General features: G+C 44.4%; 1 protein-coding gene across 1 annotated transcript in view; it reads left to right on the top strand.

Annotated features, from left to right (window-relative positions):
* Nucleotides 1–20,814, top strand: part of KLF7 (KLF transcription factor 7) — a 97,297-nt gene that overhangs the window by 59,176 nt on the left and 17,307 nt on the right. Inside the window, exon 4 of the mRNA XM_081183018.1 lies at nucleotides 15,082–15,205. Coding sequence (XP_081039144.1) covers nucleotides 15,082–15,205 — 124 coding nt within the window. The remainder of the gene's footprint in view (nucleotides 1–15,081; nucleotides 15,206–20,814) is intronic.

Genomic DNA, 20,814 nt, shown 5'->3' with positions numbered 1-20,814 from the left:
GGGGAAGCCCGAGCTTCCCCCGACCCAAGCCCCCAAACAGGCTGCTGTCCGCAAGCCTGGGGAGCCCGGCGGGAAGCCCCGCCGGGCTCCCAAGGCTTGCGGAGAACTGCCCAAAGCCCGGGGTGCGCTCCGCTGCGCTCCCCAGGTTTGGGGCTGCAGGCTGCTGTCCGCAAGCCTTGGGAGCCCGGTGCACCGACCCCTCTGGCCTTGCGCACCGACCCCTCTCGCTCTCCAGGCTTCAGCGAAAGCCTGCATTCGCCCCATAGGACGCACACACATTTCCCCTTCATTTCTGGAGGGGGAAAAGTGTGTCCTAAAGGGAGGAAAATACAGTAATCTATAAAGCAATGTTAACATTCAGAAAATAGCAATCAGAAAATAAGCTTAAGCGCTGTTAAGTTCATACACACCCTCTCCACACCCCTATGACTCGTAATCTTCCGCTCTGTTAAAACGCAGACACACATAGCTCAACGGTACATCATGTTGTGCAAACCAAGGGTCCAAGGTTCAAGGCAGGGCTCCCGAGTGACTCACATCTGAAACTGGTGTGCCACTACCAATCACTATGGGCCAGATGGATCCATGGTCTGACTTTGGCACGAGGCACAGTTCCCTCTGAATATTGTAATTTCTGGCAAATGAAGAGTTTGGAATGCAACGGTTTGGTGGAGCCACTGTGTAGGGAAAGGAGTTTAATTCAGCTGAGCAGAACCAGAAGCAGATCCTTCTTTTTAATTATTTTGTTGGTCTCAGTTAACTTGAAGGGTTTTTTTTTTTTTTAAAGTGGTGGTGCTAATTTATGTTGCGCCAAGGAGACGTTGCTAAGGACGAACGTGCAAAAAGGTGGGACCAGATTTTGGCCCGGAGTAAAATGGAGAAGTCGCTTGTCATATGGGAAAATATGTGCGAAAGAGCACTCTAGGTGGCAGGGGAAAGTGAGGTCTGCAGTTGGGAGAAAGAGCACCTATTTCGTGGGTGTGAGGAACTGAAATAGAACTGGTACTTAATTGACTGGGGGAATAAATCTAGCTTTAACACATTTGCCCCCTCTTTTAATTGCATGGCAGATACTTCTGCAAGCAGTGACAGTTTGGCTTCTTGGGGGGGGGGGTGGAAGAGAATTTTCCAGCCCCATCTCAGCAAATGCCAGTGAATCAAGTGACAGAAGGAGAGCTAATTTAGGTTGAACAAAAGCAAGAAAAATGTAATTCACAGAGTAAAAATGTGTCATTGTCTAAGAAGGGAAGCAAGATATTTTGATGGGGAAATGTGCCTTAAAAATTAAATGAAGACCCTTCTATGGAAGGGTTAGTTTGGCTCGAGCCTCAACGCGAACCCAAAATGATGCTTTGAGCAGCACCTTGTAGAGACTTGCAGTGCTTTTGTTGCAGAAACAAATGGAACAGGGAGCCAGCTTGGGGGACAGGCTCCATCTATTCAGAAGCAGCACGATGTGATGGAAGAGTGGGGTGACTGATGCAACAGGGAAGCAACACTGGGTCAAGAAAGAGTTAATGGCAGCAAGGAGGGGCAGGCAGGGGAGAGCAGTCAGCTGAGCCCCAGGTGAGGCAGGCCTGTCAAGATGGTTGATGAGGAGCCTTATCCTGTTGGGATCTGGAATCCAGAGTGACCACCTAGGGAGTCCTAGCAGGGGGTGGGGGCCTGAAGATGTAAAAAAGAGAGAGAGAATGGAGAGTAAAGGGGGAGGTAACAAACATTAATGGTGTTTGTTAAAATGGCATAAATTATGCAAAGGAACCAGGCCTTCGGCTCAGTTGCCAACATCTATGATTCCTTGAAGATGAAAGGGGCTTTGGGGGTGGGTTGCTTCATTTTAACTCACACGGCGGCTCAAGCAGCATAACTAATTCCAATAAACTTTGGTGCAAACGCAATGCACTTTTGAAATGGCTGTGAGGAAAAGGCATCATTGATGGGATGCAGAAAAATGACTCAGAATCGTTGTGCGGATTTTAGCACTAGGGCAGTTGCCTCAGAGAGGCATGTGTTGATGGTCACACCAACAAAATGTCCATTAAAAATGAGTGTGTGTGTGTGTGTGTGTGTGAAGGGACCGTTGTTGGTAGGGCTTACCTTCCATGTGCATAGGGCCTCACATTAAATTCTTGGCATCCCCAGTTTTTTAAAGGCACACAGAGCAGATGGTGGGAGAGCGCTCTCTCTGCCCAAGACCCTAGAGAGCTGAGTAAACAAGACTCGACTAGAAAGACAACTAGGACTCAGCTACACAGCTGCAAATAAAACATTGAAAGTGTGTTTTGAATGCAATATACAATGTGACGCTAGATAGTGATGGTGAGTCCTATGGAAAACTCAGTGTGGTTTTTAAAAACACGCTTAAAAAGAAAAAAACATTTTCAGAACGGTTTTTATTTGTGTGTAGATTCCACCCTACTCTGACCATGTTAGGCAAATAAAACTGATCATGAGTTTTGGATTGGGGAGAATATATTCATGGGGCTGAAACCAGCTCTTGGGGAATACCAGTGGCTGCCAAGAGTTTGCAGTAATGGGGCAAAGATTCTGAACTGCAGTGCGTCAGATTCCTCTGGTGAGCAGTGCACAGTTGCTCCATGTTTTAGGGAAGCCACATTTGTACAGGTTTCCCGCTATGTGTGTTATTCTGTGCATCAATCTAGCATGTTCAATATGGGGCAGTGGATACTGTTAGCCCTGCGTAGCAAGCTTACCTCGCCATATTGGTAATATTTAGTCTTTTGTGTTTGGTCTAATGATTGCATTTTTTCAGACACAGATCCACAAAATATTGGTATCTGCTTTTAATGCTGTGCGCTGCGTACTAACAGACAAGGTCATAAATAGACTTCTGTTGGATAAAAATGCAAAATCATATTAAAATCTATATTCTGGCTTTTTTTGTGCCTACGTGCTACTCAGGGCAGTTAACAACAGTTGAAACCCATCACAACATACCATAAAATTCCTCCTCAAATGCATTATAATAAAATCAGAGACAACTGCAGCGAATAAGAATGACATCAGATAAAAAGCATATCTCTCCAATAAAACAGACTCTTGCCTAAACAGGAAGGTTTTTGCCGTGTGGCGAAACAATGTAAGAGTGGTGGTCCAAGCTAGCGGTTACCATATTGTGAATGATATTCTAAGAAAAGCTTATACAGTGGGCTGAAATATTGACGTCTCCCTGCTCCTTATTTGCTGGTTTTGCAGCTGTTGGCTTGTCATATATCCAGAGCTCTTAGTGCTAAAGTGAAGTTGAAACTAAAAGCTCTTATTCCTTTTTTTTTTTAAAAGTTCTCCTAACCTCTCCAGGGACAAAAAAAATAATAATGGCAATTTAAAGCAGCAGAGAGTTGTCAATTAGGGCGAAAGAAAAGAAAGTAATGGTTTGAATGAGGGATGGGGGGGGGGAGAGAGAAATGTGAGGGAAGAGTGTGTCGCAGACAGACTTTTGCATCCTGTTGCTAGGAAACCACATCAGCATTAAATACAGTGTGCTAATTGGCTAGCTTGTCAGTGCCTGGGTACCAGCCTGGGCCTGCTACACAGCTGCTTCTGCTGTCTGGTTGCTAGGCAACTGCATCTTCTCTCCCCCCCCCCTTTTCTTCTGGCACCTAATTGTCTACTTTTGCTGCTGGTGTTGCTGCTGGGTACCAGTCTGGGCCTGCTGCTCTGCTGTTCTCCCGAGGGGCTGAGTTGGAGGGGGGGGGAGAGGATATGTCAGCAATTAATGGAGCAGAAGGGCACATTCTGCAGAAGGCCTGGCACCTGTGTCTCCTAATTCTCCCTCCACCCCCAACAAAATCCTTCCGTTCTTAACGCACATCAGGTGCCTCAAGCTTCTTTTTCTGCTAAGCTTACAAGAACTGGCTTTTAAAAGGAATTGGAATTGAGGGAGCTTTGTCCCTTTCATGAAGTGACTAGCAGGGGAAGGCTAATGTACCTTTTTCCAGTGTGCGTTGTGTCAGTGGGCTAGAAGCGATGAATCGTTGCTTTCCTGCGTATGGGCTTGTGAGGGGGTGTGATAACTGAGTGCGGGTAGCTTAAGCCCTCTGAGACATTTTACTCTTTCTAAGAAGCATTCTTTACCCATGTTGAGGGAAGAGTCTATTTTTCCTTATTTCGTACTCCTTTTCATGCTTCGCATTATATGCAGAATGACATGTGAAGGTTGTCACGGACACTTAAGTGACAGAGCCACTTAGGATGTGATTCGCCGTCGATGTAGGTAAATTGATTGAAACAGCTCCTTTTCATTCCTTAAATGGGAACGACCGGTAGCTGCCACACAAGGGGCTGCCTGTCTCCACTCAGACATGCGCATTGACCATTCCATGGCTGCAGCATGAAGCAGTGACTGGTGTGTTGCGAGCTCTCACAAATCCAATTCCCACAGAAAGGATAGCATTCTGTCCCCTTACGTAGAGTTTTTCAGTGGAGTCGATTCACTGAAATTTTGAGTAATCAAGTAATGTGTGAATTAACCCCAAACATCAAAGCGAGATTGGCTGCAGCAAGGCTTTGTACCCGTGCTGAAGGGCTCAGAGAAGGTGACGTATGGGGATCCTGCCCCCATCCCCAGAAGGAGTCCTGGCTTTCTATGGTTACGATGTTCCTGCCACTTGTATAAATTGCAAGATCCCACAAAGTGTTGTTGTTTAGTCGTTTAGTCGTGTCCGACTCTTCGTGACCCCATGGACCAGAGCACGCCAGGCACTCCTGTCTTCCACTGCCTCCCGCAGTTTGGTCAAACTCATGCTGGTAGCTTCAAGAACACTGTCCAACCATCTCGTCCTCCGCCGTCCCCTTCTCCTTGTGCCCTCCATCTTTCCCAACATCAGGGTCTTTTCCAGGGAGTCATATCTTCTCATGAGGTGGCCAAAGTACTGGATCTGTCCTTCCAGTGAGCACTCAGGGCTGATTCTGTTTAGAATGGATAGGTTTGATCTTCTTGCAGTCCATGGGACTCTCAAGAGTCTCCTCCAGCCCCATAATTCAAAAGCATCAATTCTTTGGCGATCAGCCTTCTTGATGGTCCAGCTCTCACTTCCATACATCACTACTGGGAAAACCATAGCTTGAACTATATGGACTTTTGTTGGCAAGGTGATGTGACAAAGTAGCATGCTTGAAAGGAGAAAAGACATTTTCTGGAGTAGAATTCAGAGAGCTTGGTTCATAATATGGGTTACCAGCAGGATGATGCAGAGTTCTTAACATTCCTGTTTTGTAGTCATTCATACCATTCATTGGGAACTTTGAATTCAGAACAGCCTTTCAGGCCAGTGTTAAGCATGGGATGTTGGTGCTAAATCTGCCTTCAATGGGCATTTTTGTGGCTTTAGGTGCCATTGATCTGCCTGTCAAGTCTCTCAACTAGAGGCTGTGTGATATTCCATCTCAGGTAGGCGTTTTGATTCTACAAAACTGTGTGGGAGCAAATACGTTGACGGAAAGGATGATCGCAATGGTGGTGTGCTGCTTTTCCTCTCACACGTCTGCCATGTTTCTCTTCTTCATTTTTCAGATTAATGTGCATGCGTGAATTGCTGTTGATGGTGTTTGCAATTTCTCTCTCTAAATAGGAATGGTACAGTACCCCAGCCACCTTAGAAATGAATTGCACTTTTTCTTACCTGATGAAATCAACTAGAGGCACATTCAACAATGAAAGAATCTTAAAAGAAACCGAAACAGATTTTTCTATTAGTTTCACTGTGACTGGTTCAAGAATGACACACATACTTTATGCTCGGGTGATATTTTTTCTCTCAAAAATATCTCTCTCTTTTAAACAGCTGTATCTGTCTGTCTGTCTGTCTGTTTGTTTGTTTGTTCTCTCTTTGTCTAAAAAACAACAATTTGTTCCATCTATGAACCCTACTTTTACATAATGTGTTTTAAGATTAAATGCAAGTCCCGGGGGATTTCACATCCAGGATATTAGAGGGAATGATTGCATCGTCAATCATTAACATACTAGTACTGTGAAAAGGTGAAATTATTTCCATTTCTAGCTTTTGGAAATGGAAAACACTAAGGTTATAACATAAAACTGCATACATTCAGATTTTTAAAACTCAGCTGTTTGTTGACTTTGTTTAGAAATCCATTTATGGCAAAAACTCACTTCAGAGGGTTTGGGCCAAGATATAAATCTGTCGTGAGTATGAATGTTAAATATATACTGGGGCACATCAAACTAGAAGAACCTTAATACAATTTTAATTTATAGAGCTTTCATTTTGTTACATTTGAAAGACAGTCTTCCCTCCACCCCTACGTTGGCACGTAAATGCTTCAAACAAGCCATAGTTCGGCTTGTTGTGCCATCCAAAAGTGGACTGTGGTTTACTTCAAAACCTAGAAAGCCAGAAATAAACGAAGAATTCTAAGGACTGTGCAGGCAGTCACATTCATGATTAAACTATGGTTTATTACAAACTTTGGTTTATTGCTACATATGAACACGACTCTTACCGATTAGGCAGGTGAGTATTATTTCTGCGTTGCAGGTAGAGGGTCTGTGCTGGGCTCTTGAGTGAAGCAGAGATTCAAACTGAGATTGCCTTAGCTGGCTGAGTGTCTTAGCTGTTACACTTCACCATGTGATGCTCGGCTGAGATCGCAGGGAATCACGAGGGGTGTTCTGTATCTCTGGTGCTAATTTATCTCTTCTTTAATGCCTCCTTTTAATTGATTGTTTGTATACGTATTAGCTATTTTTGTGACCTTTGTTGGTTTATTTTGTTCACTATCTTGAACAAAAGCAGTAGCAAGTAAATGACCTAATAGTGGGGGTTTTTAGGTGTGTGTGATACTCAGTCCAGGTCAGGCTACGAGATCACTTTGATCTGAAAAGTGCCCTTGTTTTGGCACCAAATAGAGTCTGGTCTGGTGAGTGGAGGAGGAGGAAGAGCTGTCTAACAGAGTCTCCATGGCACTTTACTGTCTCCTAGAAAAAAGCAGCATTAATCTTGAATTTTCAACAACTGGAGCTGCCTTATACAGAATCAGACCATCAAATTCAGTATTTTTCACTCTGGCAGTAGCTGTACAAGAAATCTAGTTGAGGGTCTCTCCTCACAGTCCTCCTACCTACAAACTAACTGGAGATAAAAAGGTAAAGGGTAAAGGGACCCCTGACCATTAGGTCTAGTCGTGGGTGACTCTGGAGTTGCTGCACTCATCTCGCTTTATTGGCCGAGGGAGCCGGCGTACAGTTTCTGGGTCATGTGGCCAGCATGACTAAGCCGCTTCTGGCGAACCAGAGCAGCGCACGGAAACGCCGTTTACCTTCCCGCCGGAGTGGTACCTACTTATCTACTTGCACTTTGACGTGCTTTCGAACTGCTAGGTTGGCAGGAGCAGGGACCAAGCAACAGGAGCTCACCCCGTTGTGGGGATTCGAACCGCCGACCTTCTGATCGGCAAGCCCTAGGCTCTGTGGTTTAACCCACAGCGCCACCCGCATCCCGCGTCCACGTCTCAGGTATCTGGAGATACCTGAGATTATAACTAGGCGTATGCTCTGAACTTAATGCTCTTCTTTTACCAGAAAGCTACAGATTGTGTATGGATGTGGATAGAAAACAACTGCGTAGAGGGTTCCCCCATTTTAAAATAAATTGTTTAATTTTGTTAAATATATACCTGAAGAGCCTTGCATTTTGGAAAATTGTGTCCTTGCTTGTCCTGCTGTGCTCATGCAGAGGTGGACAGCTGGGCAGGCGAAGTTAGTTAGAAAAAAATAAATCTGTAGAATAGCAGTAATGATGAGCTTGCTTCTACAGAGTTGTTCGGATGGTAAACACAATCTTCAAAGCTCTTTTTCAATTGAAAGCACAGAAATTATAAATAGATCAGAGCCGCTTCAGTTCTAAACAGGTGGCTGTAGGTGGATATTATATGAAAGTAACTTGCCCTCTTTTAGCTTTCTGATTTTATCCCGCGACAGCTCAGAAAAGTAGTACAGTATGTGAGAAAGCAAGAATAGATGTTGAATGTTCAGCTCCTAGTTTGAATTCAGCCTAGGCCCTTCATGAAAGCAACTGCTTCTTTTTCAAGATGCTACAGAATGGGACGCGGGTGGCGCTGTGGGTTGAACCACAGAGCCTAGGACTTGCCGATCAGATGGTTGGCGGTTCAAATCCCCGCGACGGGGTGAGCTCCCGTTGTTCGGTCTCAGCTCCTGCCAACCTAGCAGTTCAAAAGCACATCAAAGTGCAAGTAGATAAATAGGTACCGCTCTGGCGGGAAGGTAAACAGCATTTCTGTGTGCTGCTCTGGTTTGCCAGAAGCGGCTTAGTCATGCTGGCCACATGACCTGGAAGCTGTACGCTGGCTCCCTCAGCCAATAAAGTGAGATGAGCCCTGCAACCCCAGAGTTGCCCATGAAAGGTAAAGGACCCTTTACCTTTACAGAATGGCTATATTGTGACTACAGTATACAATAAAGCAACCTCTCAGAATCCATTTTCTGCATTCGTTCCTTAAATGCTTATTTCTTCTGCTCCTTGTCCGTAAAACACAGCACAACAGTACACAATGTGAGAAGATGCAAGAAGGTCCCAAAGATTTAGCACTTATGAAACCCAGATTGCAATCTGTGGGATGCAACTGTAACATGCCTTTAAAAAAAGCAGTCCTTGCCATAAGAAATTTAAATTTAGATTATTATTTTCCTGGAGGCCATTGCACTTATCAGAGGGTGAGATAACCAAGTGATGCTTTCTTTAATTGTTTTCAGGGAAAGGAAAGCATTAATGAGATATTATGTAATGAGATTGTCACTGTTCCCTTTCCCTGCATTTTGCTTTGAAGTTTTGACGAGCTGTCAAGGGGGGCAGGGAGCAGCCGAATCTTGGCTGAGGTCTGAGGGTCAAGGATTCCTTTAGACAGCGGCTTTTAAAGGTCACATTTTCCTTTGTCTTTCTGTTTTGTCCTCTGCACTGCATACAGTATGCAAGCGTGCAGTGCCTGGGAACACAAGAGACACTGTCTGACATTTGGCAGCAAGGCAGCTCGTGTTACAAAAGAAAAGAATCTGAAAAGAAGGCTAGTCTCGGTGCTTGGCAAAGCTACTCTGGAATGCCCCCGGAGCTCAGCTATCATAGATGTTGGAGGGATATCTGACGCTGAAATAAGTCAAAATACACTCCAGAAGGCTTTAACAGCGTCCGTGCAGCACTGCTGTCAAGATTATCCATCTTGGGTCGTATTTTTTCAGCTGGTATCGCTGAAGGCCACCCCAATTAGTGGCTGCAAGATATTTTGTTTGTTACGTTAGATCTTGGATCGTTGAATTGGGTACCAAGGGAATTACTCACTTCCATGGCAAATCAGTGTTGGAAAATCTCAAGCTGCTGTAGAAAACGATGGATCCTTTATCCTAGAAGGAAGAGGGCTAGGAGCCGGGTTGCTTCAGTTTCTGGACAAGATGGGGTCTGATAAGCTAGCCTAGTCAGGAACTACACAATACTGTCTCCAGCACCTTCCCTTTATGAAAGTGGATGCTTTTAGTCTTGTCTTCATGAGAATAGGTGTGCATTCTGTTATTTTGACTGATGACCTGTCCTCAATCCCAACAGGTCAGGGAACAGTAGGGTATAAAACCATGCATCTCCCTGCTTCAGTAGGTTGACAGTTGAAAGGCTAGTCCATGCTTCATGTAGCTGATGCTGTTCCTGGATACATGGCGTTAAGCAGTCATTTTCTGCATAAGATATCGTTTACATAATAGGTGCATCTTTTATAAACCAGTGTCAGAGAGCCACATGGCCAGGTCATTTGTTGCACAAGGCACTGGAGTAAATAGCGTGTTGCTGGAGCAGTTGTGTTTGCTGTGCAAGGTGTATAATATACAATTTGTGCCCTGCTTCCACATTATTCTGCTTTTTAAAAATTATTCAACCCATATGAAAGTTGGCATTTTTATGTGTACTTTTAAACTTATTTTAAAATACTGGAAACCCAGCCAGATGGGTGCGGTAATAATAATAATAATAATAATAATAATAATAATAATAATAATAATAATAATAATAATAATAATAATTTCTGTCTTAAAACATGCATTTCAAAGTGTGTTTTGAGCCGGAAACTGTGTTACAACATTTGGGAAGGCGTGAAGTCTGGCCTAAAAATGAGCAATCTGTTTGTCCTCGCTGTTCTGCTTTATTTTAAATTGCATTAAGACACATACCTTTTGCTGTACAGAGGGGAGGGCATTCTTCTCATGCTCAAAGGCACTCATGAGACATATGTATTGACATGTATTTATATATATATATATATATATATATATATATATATATATATATATATATATATATTATTAGTTTTTTAACATAGCATTTTCAACAGTAATTAAACATACTTTTATATCTTATTCAATTTTTTTGACTTCCATCAATCCTGCCTGAAAATTTTCCAGTCTAATCTCTTAGTATGCATTTCTTATCTTCCCTATTACATTTCAAACACATAACCAATATCTCTATCTTTGTCTACTTTGTAACACTTCATATATTTCTCCTTACAAAACTTCTTGTAGTCCTACTAGCATGATTTGTTGATTACAGTTGCTCTTCAAATAATTCATATACTTCTTCCAATCTTCTGTAAATCTCTCGTCCCGCAGGTTTCGAATCCTTCCTGTCATTTTGTCCAATTCTGCATAGTCCATTAATTCCGTCTGCCATTCTTCTTTCGCCGGATTTTCTTCTTGTTTCCATTTCTGGGCTAACAATACTCTTGCCACAGTTGTTGCATATAAAAACAATTTAACATCTTGCCTATTAATGTCCTGACCTATAATACCAAGTAAAAATGCTTCTGATTTTTTTAAAAAATGTATATTTCAGCATCTTTTTCATCTCATTATATATCATTTCCCAGAAGTTCTTTACTTTTTTACATTCCCACCACATATGATAAAATGTTCCTTCTTTTTCTTTACATTTCCAACATTATATGTATTGACATGTCTTAGCGGTTTTGAGCCATTGAGAACTCTTGAATTCAAGAGAGTTCCAATACGTTATATGAAATGAAACAATGCACTTTAAAAAAACAACAACCTAGAACTCTACCCCCCACTTCCCCCCTCACTTTCCCCTAAGGTTGTTGTTGTTTAGTCGTGTCCGACTCTTCGTGACCCCATGGACCAGAGCACGCCAGGCACTCCTGTCTTCCACTGCCTCCCACAGTTTAGTCAGACTCATGCTGGTAGCTTCGAGAACACTATCCAACCATCTCGTCCTCTGGCGTCCCCCTTCTTGTGCCCGCCATCTTTCCCAACATCAGGGTTTTTTCCAGGGAGTCTTCTCTGGTGGCCAAATATTGGAGCCTCAGCTTCACGATCTGTCCTTCCAGTGAGCACTCAGGGCTGATTTCCTTCAGAATGGAGAGGTTGGATCTTCTTGCAGTCCATGGGACTCTCAGGAGTCTCCTCCAGCACCATAATTCAAAAGCATCAATTCTTTGGCGATCAGCCTTCTTTATGGTCCAGCTCTCACTTCCATACATCACTACTGGGATGCAAAATGGAACAGGGTTCCTGCATCTTCACCTGTTGTGTGGAAGGGTGAGGATTTCAGCAGGTGTAGCTGGAGTCACAAGCTACACCTGCTGAAATCCCCTCGTCCCCCATAACTTTAAAGGCTCAGGAACCCCAGCCCTCTTCGCATGATCCAGCTACCCTGTTTTCTCATTTATTGCCTTGAGAGACGAGATCACTTGACTGATGGGCTGGTGGATCAATGGGTGTTTGGCTTTGCTACACCTGCTTCAATTTTGTATAGAGTTTCCTTTCTTCATTGCTCTGCCTTTCAGTTTTAGATCCCTCTCTCTCTCTTTCATTTGGAAACCCATCTGAGCTGAGGATAAAAGGCTCTGCTTGCTGAACTGTAGGAGATATCTCTGCCCATTCTCCTCATCTGCTTGTGCCAGATTTCCACTTTATCTTTGGAGTAGCAGAGCCTAGCTTGCAATCAGTAATGTTTCGTAAATGACTAATCACAGAGAAGCCTCTCTCTTTTTGCCTTCCTTGGGCCCTGATGAGAGATGCTTGTGTTAGCTTCATTATAATTTCGGGGCTTAAACTGGAGATTAATTTGGGCCTGTTTCAGCTTTTCTCCTCTCTCCATTTGCCCACTCCTTGAATATGTGGTTTCTCTTAGATTTGGGCTATAAAGCAATCAGATCTCCCATTTCTCTCCTTGCTCTTGCTAATAATAAATAACACAGAAGACACATCAGTGTTTAGGATTCAAGAAGCCTGTCTCTTGAAGGCAGTGGCTGTGAACGAGCTTTAAAGGGCATCTTTAAGGTGATTTCCAGTATTTTAAAAATATTTTCCTCTTCCCTGGTGCTGACAGTTCCTTATTAAGGAAGCAACAATGAAGACTGTTGTTCTTCTTTTACTGTGTACTCGCTTTTGCTATTGGGCCCACCTTTTGTTCTTGCTGAGCTGCATACTGAATGTGTAGCTGCGTATTGAATACTGTGTGTGTTTGGTTTCAGTATCAGGATTCTTTCTCATGTTAAAATACGCAGATATTGGAGCCGTCCACTGTCTGCAACTAGGTGCTGTCTGAATGACAACTAGATTGGAGAGAGGAGACCTAGGCTGAAAGGATGCTGTAACATTCGCTGGCGGTCCTCCCTCTGGTTTGGATCAACACCATCTTTCAAAGAGCAGAATGCTTCGTCAGTTGTGATGGTGACAAGCACATTGGCAGACTTTTGCAAGAGAAGGGGAGCAAAAATGAAATGACAGTATCTCTCTTAAGTATCTCTGTGGTGCCCCTGGTTTCATCCCACAGAAGAAGCATCATTGCCTGCTGTTAAAATCATTTGCTTCTGTTGCAAATCAGGTCTCATTTACCGTATTTTTCACTCTATAGGACGCACCTTGTTTTAGAGAGGGAGAACAAGGGGGGAAAAATCCTCCCCCTCTCTGCGCAGCGCCCCTTTCAGCGAAGCAGCAGGAGAAACGGAGCCCCTTCCATTTCTCCTCCCGCTTGGCTGAAGGGGTGATGCGCAGCTCTCCCTCTCTGCTGAAGCCAGGAGAGTCTTGCTCTCGTGGCTTCAGCGAAAGGAACCCGAAGGCTGCGGAGCACAGTGGGAACTCGCGCTGCGCTCCGAAGACTTCAGGCAGCTATCCCTGAAGCCTGGAGAGCGAGAGGGGTCGGTGCGCACCAACACCTCTTGCTCTCCAGGCTTCAGCGAAAACAATGCGAAGCCTCTGGAGCATGGAGGGAGCGCTCCCTGTGCGCTTCGGAGGCTTCGCGTTGCTATCGCTGAAGCCAAGGAGCCTGCATTCGCTCCATAGGATGCACACACATTTCCCCTTAATTTTTGGAGGGGGGAAAGTGCGTCCTATAGAGCGAAAAATACGGTAGCTAGGGTTAAAACATAACTGCACCATCACCTAGCACCAGTTCACACATACATATTTCAAACCTAGACCTAAACTACTAGATGAATGCAACTTTCATGTGTGAATGGGCCCATCCAGAATAGATGAAACTGGGCTGTTGGTCAAATTTTATTTTTTGATTATTATTTTTTTGGTAAAAAAATAAGAAATCAATTACAGTGCTAATCATTGAAAATAGAACCAGTGCTTCCTGTAGTAAATGAGCCACTTTCATAAGTGTCATAAGAGTTTCACAGCCTCAGATTTCAAAGGCAGCTTTAAGGGTCTGCCTCAGAATATCTTGGTTCCTGCACTAGTTTCTTATTACAGGCCTATTTATGCATGGGTTATGTTCTGAGGCACTGTGCATTTAAGTGAAATTGCGTATATTGGGAACGCCATTGAAAAAGCCCGCAAATACCGTCTAAACTTATGGAAGCCCTTGAAAAACCCTTAAAAACACACACACACCAAAAAAATCCACCACAATCGCGCCCCACCCCCCTAATCCCTTGATTTCAGAAGGAGAGGTGATATCAGGAGGGCTTGGAAACTGAAATCTCCTGGTTTGTTCAGGGTACATAGACAACTTGGAGAGGCCATGATGATCTGGCAGCAATACAACCCTCCTCTTTGGCATGTAAGATATTGGTGACCACTGTGATAGGAATTTTATGGTCTTAGATATATGGTAATGTTCATAAGTGTACCAACCAAGCACGTACATAGATCAGCACAGGAAGACCAATCTGGAACCATTTTGATTCCTAAACTGAGCAAATGTTTTGTCTGCAAGGTCAAAGTGGGAAACCTCCCCATTGTCTCTTTCCTCACAAATCCTGTCTTAAGGGCATATTTAAGATATGAATAGGGTGTGAGCCTGTGACCTGGCCCAGGAACTAAGTATTTATCATTACAAAAGACTGGCCTGGCTCCCCAGGCAATCCAATCAAGTAACCTGCCAGACAGGAGATAAACAACGACAGGAGAAAAACAACATTCACAATTTCTGTTTTAGTAGTAGATAGGTAGCCGTGTTGGTCTGCCATAGTCAAAATAAAAAAATTCCTTTCAGTAGCACCTTAAAGACCAACTAAGTTAGTTCTTGGTATGAGCTTTCGTGTGCATGCACACTTCTTCAGATACAGTGTATCTGAAGAAGTGTGCATGCACACGAAAGCTCATACCAAGAACTAACTTAGTTGGTCTTTAAGGTGCTACTGGAAGGAATTTCTGTTTTAGACCACCTTTTTTGTGATGTAGGTATGATGTATCTGAGGGGTGGTCTTAGGTTACACCCCTTCTGTGATGTATGTATGATGTTTCTGGGGGTGGTCTTGATCTACAGGATGGGAATTTCAAAAGTCTTTATAAGGCCTTGCATGCCATTTTTCTGGGTCCCTCCTCTCTCCTGCGGGTGAGGGGAGCGCCCTGTTGCAACAGTTCAATAAAGATCAAGCTTACTAGCTGCTTTGCTTCTCAATATTCTCTGGATGGCCTCTGTTATTTTCTCCTACCAATAGGGAACCTATGTAAGGACTCTACATGGGCTCTTGGATACCCCATAAGGGAAAAGGGCAATTTTTGTTTACAACACCAGACACTCCAGCTTTTGGTTGACACTGACAAAACTTCTTCGGTCTTCTTTGCAGGTGAGAAGCCTTACAAGTGTTCGTGGGAAGGGTGCGAGTGGCGTTTTGCACGAAGCGACGAGCTCACGCGACACTACAGGAAACACACAGGGGCAAAACCCTTCAAGTGCAACCACTGCGACAGGTAACTTGCATCCCACCTATTGGTTCAAGAGCTGCCCTCGAGGCAACTTGGAGGGAAATCTTTTTTTTTTTTTTAAAGGAACGCTTAATGCAACGTTGGCTGCTTATTTTGGAGGAAGGGGAATCGGTCACACAAGAGCCCCCGTGATTGAGCTATAGGGTTACCTTTCAGCCGTGCATCTCCAAACATTTCAAGGTTGATTCCACTTCCTTGGACGGAAAGGGAAACAGGCCCTGCCCAGTAAGGAAAGAAGGTTTCCAGTTCAGTCCCTGGAATCTCCAGTTAAAACAGTCTCTGATATTAGCAGCTGGAAAAATCGCTCTTCTGGAGACATTCAAAAGTTGCTTCCAATCAACGCAGACAATACTGGCTTAGACAGTGGTGGGGCTTGGCTTGTTCGTTGCCGATACATTAACAGAGTGCGCATTTCAAAAGCCCATAATTCTGTTGCAGATATAAATATTTTACTCGCGCAGATGTGAATATTTTATTTCTTTCCCTATTAAGCAAGACTGGCTTGCCCCACTGGGTAGGGCGAGCATTTGTCCGGAGTCCAAGGAAGTGGAGCACGCTTTCATTTACAGGAATTGCATGCTAGGAAATCTCTTGGTATTTGCACCAGACCATCAGCAAAATGCGCAGGTACAGATGAAAAGCTATGGTGTCGGCTGGCCCTCTCTCATAAACAAACAAGGATGTTCGGTGAGGGCGGCCGTGTGTGGTTTTTCCCCTTTCCCCTTCCTCATTCATGTCTAAACTGGAGCCTGGGGTAATATTTGCAATAGAACGCACATGCTGTAAGGGAAATTAAACTTTCCCCCGTCTTCCTCTCTGCTTGCTATCGCTTGACATCCTTTTCTTCCCAGCTCAGATAGCTTCCATTATGAGAGACAGACTGGAAGCAAAAACAAACAAAAAAGGGAGCAGTGTGAGGAAAGGGGAGATATTGGGAGGGGGAGCTGGCCTTCACCCCCAATCTGAGCACATCTTTTGTTTAAAAACACTCTGTGAGTTGCGCAGGCTTGCTTGGTTGTTTGAATTTGTTACCTGCCCCCCACTGCAAGGTTCCAAATTGGCCGCTTGCCCGGTCACGGGGCGGGCGACAATTCCGTGTCGAGGTCCCCAGGGCCACCCCAATAACTCACACACCACACAGAATTTTTGTTTAAGGTTTTTGGCATAATTTTGGCCACAGCTTTATTAAAATACAAAAATGTGAGTGGTTGCTTAGGCATTGGTTGCGACGGTCTCCCCCCCCCCCCCCCCGTGGGGGACAGACTGACATTCCGCATGATGCGAAAGTCAGAAAAGGGGAATACACTTGGGGGTAGCGACGGAGCAGGGAACCTGCCCTCAGCCCTCCCCAAATGCAGCCAGGGGCTCTTGCAATGGCCCGAGCCCCCTTGGCAGGGTGGAGAAGCAATAGTTAGCTCCTGATTTCTTTAACGGAATCCCTTGCAGCAGCAGTATTAGAGGGGCAGGCACAGCCAATCCATGCCCCTCAACCAACCAAACCATAAACCAATGCCTAACTGCAACCTTACAAGTTGTGACGATTTGCTACGCTGTAGGCAAAAACCAAATGGCCCCAGCCAATCAGCCAAATGAACAAAATTTCCTACCGGGCCCCTGCCCCAAGAGCAGACGACCCCATGACAGGCATAGCAAGGTCAAAGCGAACAACCCTAATTCTAGGGGGGGGGGCAGGCAATCCGATGCACGGGCGAAAAGAGGAAGCCTCGTGCAAAGAGATTTAGCATTTCTGGCTGTCAATCAGCAAATGGCAACATTAACTTCTTCCCAACAGCAAGGGAAGCCCCAATCGCATCAGTGGCCAACGATCAATTAGCCCGCCCCAAACTTTGGAGTGTCCTGGCGGCCCCCACCGCAACACGTGCTCTCCGTGAAGGAGAACACGCTTTGCGGCTCATCGCACCAAAATCCTACCGCTGGGAAGCAAGACCACAGCTAGGCGACCGTCCATTGGGGAATTCCTAGGCCGGCCATTGGGCTTGCCCACCATCTCTTTATTTGAATCCTGGACAGCCAGGCCAAGTGGACAGGGCTTGGGATAAAGACCGGGTGCCGTTGGACAAAGAACCATTTCAGGGAACCTACATTCAATGAAACACATTAAATAACCTTAAAACCAAAATTAAATTACAAAGTTTATTACTGCGCAGAAGCGGGGAAGGACCAGTCCAGTCTTAAATAACTCGGCTGCTCCCCAAAGCCTGCGCAAAGAAGTGTATCTTGGATACCTGGCGGGGGGGAAATATGGCGACTGTGTCAGGAGCAACTCTGACGAGAGGGAGATCCATAATTGAGGGCCACCGGACAGAACAAACATGGTTCCCCTGTCATTTATATATAGTATGACCCTGAGAAGGTGACATGAGAGGGTCTTTGGAGAGTCAGCAAAGAAAAAAAAAGAAACAGGAGGGAGGGAGGGAGGGTGGGAGAAAGAAAGAAAGAAAGAAAGAAAGAGGCCAAGCCTCTAAACAGTGTTAAGATAAGTCAATTTAATTAGACATCTAAGGACGTGGGTGGTGCTGTGGGTTAAACCACAGAGCCTAGGACTTGCCGATCAGAAGGTCGGCAGTTCGAATCCCCGCGACGGGGTGAGCTCCCGTTGCTCGGTGCCAGCTCCTGCCAACCTAGCAGTTCGAAAGCACATCAAAGTGCAAGTAGATAAAATAGGTACCGCTCCGGCAGGAAGGTAAACGGCGTTTCCGTGCGCTGCTCTGGTTCGCCAGAAGCAGCTTAGTCATGCTGGCCACATGACCCGGAAGCTGTACGCCGGCTCCCTCGGCCAGTAAAGCTAGATGAGCGCCACAACCCCAGAGTCGGTCACGACTGGACCTAAAGGTCAGGGGTCCCTTTACCTTTTAAGAGGGCTATAGGTTTTGGTTTTCATGCTCCTCAAGGGCCTAGCTATCCTTTTATCCAGTTCACTAGCACAGATGTGGCAACCACTGGCCGCGCATAGTCATGTCAGGAGACACAGGCTTAGACACGGATGATTTTACAATGTAACCTTCTAATTCATGCCAGTGTAATAGAATCATAGAGTTGGAAGAGACCACAAGGGCCATCGAGTCCAACCCCATCGAGTCCTTGTTCTTATACTTGCAATTGCCTGCAAGGGTGTCCCCCCCCCCCTCGTTTTTGTTTGAAAAGAACAATAAAAATACATTGAAGAAGAAAAGAGCAAATCACATTTCAAATTATTTGGCATAAAATTATTTATATCGCCATTCGCAATCACAAAAATAAAAGCAGGAATGGAAACAAATCTAAGCCATTAATACAAAATAATGGCTTGAAGAATGTAAAGCATGTCTAAATTGAATAGTTAAGTCACAAAGCATCCACATCTAACAAATAAAACGTAAAAAATAAAACGAAACAGAGAGGACTGCAGGCGTATTGTGCTTATGAAGATTTCTGTAGCCACCACAGCCTTAAAGGAAGCGCAGCTGAGACTTCCGGCGGGCGCGGATCCGGTTGCAGGCGAGGGTTTGTCTCTCCGGAGAGAGCTCTAGCTTTTCGGCCGAATTGGGAGTTTTTGAGGGCGACAAAACTCCCGCTAACCCTCTGGAGGGTATCCAGAGGTCTTGGTGCCCAGCAGTGCGAAGGTGTCACTCATCTGGTCGTCAGGTAGCCTTTGTATAAAGGCGAAGAGAGCGACGGAACGAGAGACGGCAATTTGGGCAGCCATTACAGCCATTACAGCGGCGAATTAGCGAAGCCTCAAGCCTGCAGGCTAAGCGCCTTGCCCTCGATACAAAGAAACTCAGATACGCAGAAAGAGTGCTGGAAATTGCAAAGGGGAGAGCGTAAGGAAGTATCTGAGAAGAAAGAGAAACAGCCGAGTTCAGCGTTAGCTTGTCTTCAGTGGGAAAAGACGCAGTGTGGTTTGCAGAGCCGAAGGAGAAAGTAAGTTACTGCTAGTGGCTACATTGTCCGTCCCTCCCCCACTGACTCACTTTGAAATTAGACCCTCTCCCACTGTAGAGGGGAAAGGGAAACAACCGAGGGAGGGCAGAGAAATGCGGTACTAGAAAAAAATTTAGTCGTCATGGCAACGGAGACACAGAACTACAAAGAGCAATCTACATAAAAAAAGACAAAAGGAGATTACTGTTAAGAGGACTTTTACTAAGATTCCTGTGAGACATTACGCCAAGTGGTTTATAAGAAAACTCCGGGGGTAGGGAAGACTACTCTTTGGACATTCGGAATCACGTTTGCTATTGTATTGCTGTTTGGGAGCTTTCTTTATCTGCTATGTTTGTTATGCTCTGTCTATCTTTTTTTTGGACTTAATATTTGGGCCACGGGAAGAGGCAGGAACGGGGGAAGAACAGTGTGAACAGCGTGAATCCACAAACAGGAAAGACTAATTGACTAACTCTCTTTACACTTAAGAACTCTGCTTAAGAACTGACTCCCCCTGCTGGACTAAATTAAGCATTGCACCTAAACTCTGGAAAAGATTAACTGGAGATTCAGACTCTCACAGGCTAAGTGGTTGTTAAAGTGGTTGTTAAAGTGGTTGTTAAAGAGTGGGTGGAAGGGTCTGAATTGAGGCGGGAAGAGTGTAATTAGAATCTGGTTGGTGGACCTAACTAACCTCTTTAAAATCTCTGGAGGGGAGGGATAGTTTTTTTTTTATTTATTTTTTCTTTTTTTTCTGTTGGGGAAACAGACTCTGTGACTTCAAGGGACTATTTCAAGTGGTTAAATTTAAGAAGGTTTATACTATCCCGAGGGACTAAGACCTCTTGGGGGCTATTTGAAAGCTGAATAGTTTAACTATAAGGAATACATTTACATTTTTTCTTTTTTCTTTTTTTTTCGGCATAAAAGGAATTCCCAAGGTTTAAGGACAATGTCACATACGCAGAAGAAAGGGGCAGAGGGAGGTACCCCAACTGATAGGAGAGCTTCAAAACAAGAAACAGAATTTAGGACAGAAATACTGAGGATGTTCGCAGAAATAAAACAAAGCGAAAAAAATTTGGAAACAAAATTGGAACAGGTGGACAACAAAATCGGAAAAATGGACAAAAAGATTGAAGAGACAGTAAGCGAGCTAAAAGGACAGATTAAAGAGGTTTCAAAAAGAGTGGACGAGGGACTAAAAAAGACAAAGCAGGAAATGAAAGAGATGAAGCGAGAGGAGGAAAGATTGAGAAATGAGATAGTAGAGTTAAACAAAATACAGGAAGAAATTAAAGACTCCATCGCAATGAACGATCTAAAACAGAGGGAGATTAACTTAAGATTGAGACAAATTCCAGAAGTACAAAACGAGAATATAAAAGAAAGATTAGTGAAGGCAATAGCACAGTGGATGGAAGTGGAAGAGGAAGATGTGGCTAGAACAATCATAAATGCGTATAGAATGAAAATTAAAACAAATAAAGCCAGGAAATATCCAGGGGACTGTTTAGTTACATTTAAAGACAGAGAGATGAGAAATTTGGTTTTGCAAAGAAACAGGGAAAAAAGATTATACATCGATGGGCATTATATTATTTTATTTAAAGACATCCCCATAAGGTTGCTTAAACGGAGGGAATCGTATAAACCACTAGTTCAAC

This window comes from Podarcis bocagei (genome assembly GCF_964188305.1).
Source record: "Podarcis bocagei genome assembly, chromosome: 1".
Taxonomy (NCBI): Eukaryota; Metazoa; Chordata; class Lepidosauria; order Squamata; family Lacertidae; genus Podarcis; species Podarcis bocagei.
Note: the sequence above shows the minus strand (reverse complement) of the source record. Positions and strands in the feature narration are given on the sequence as shown.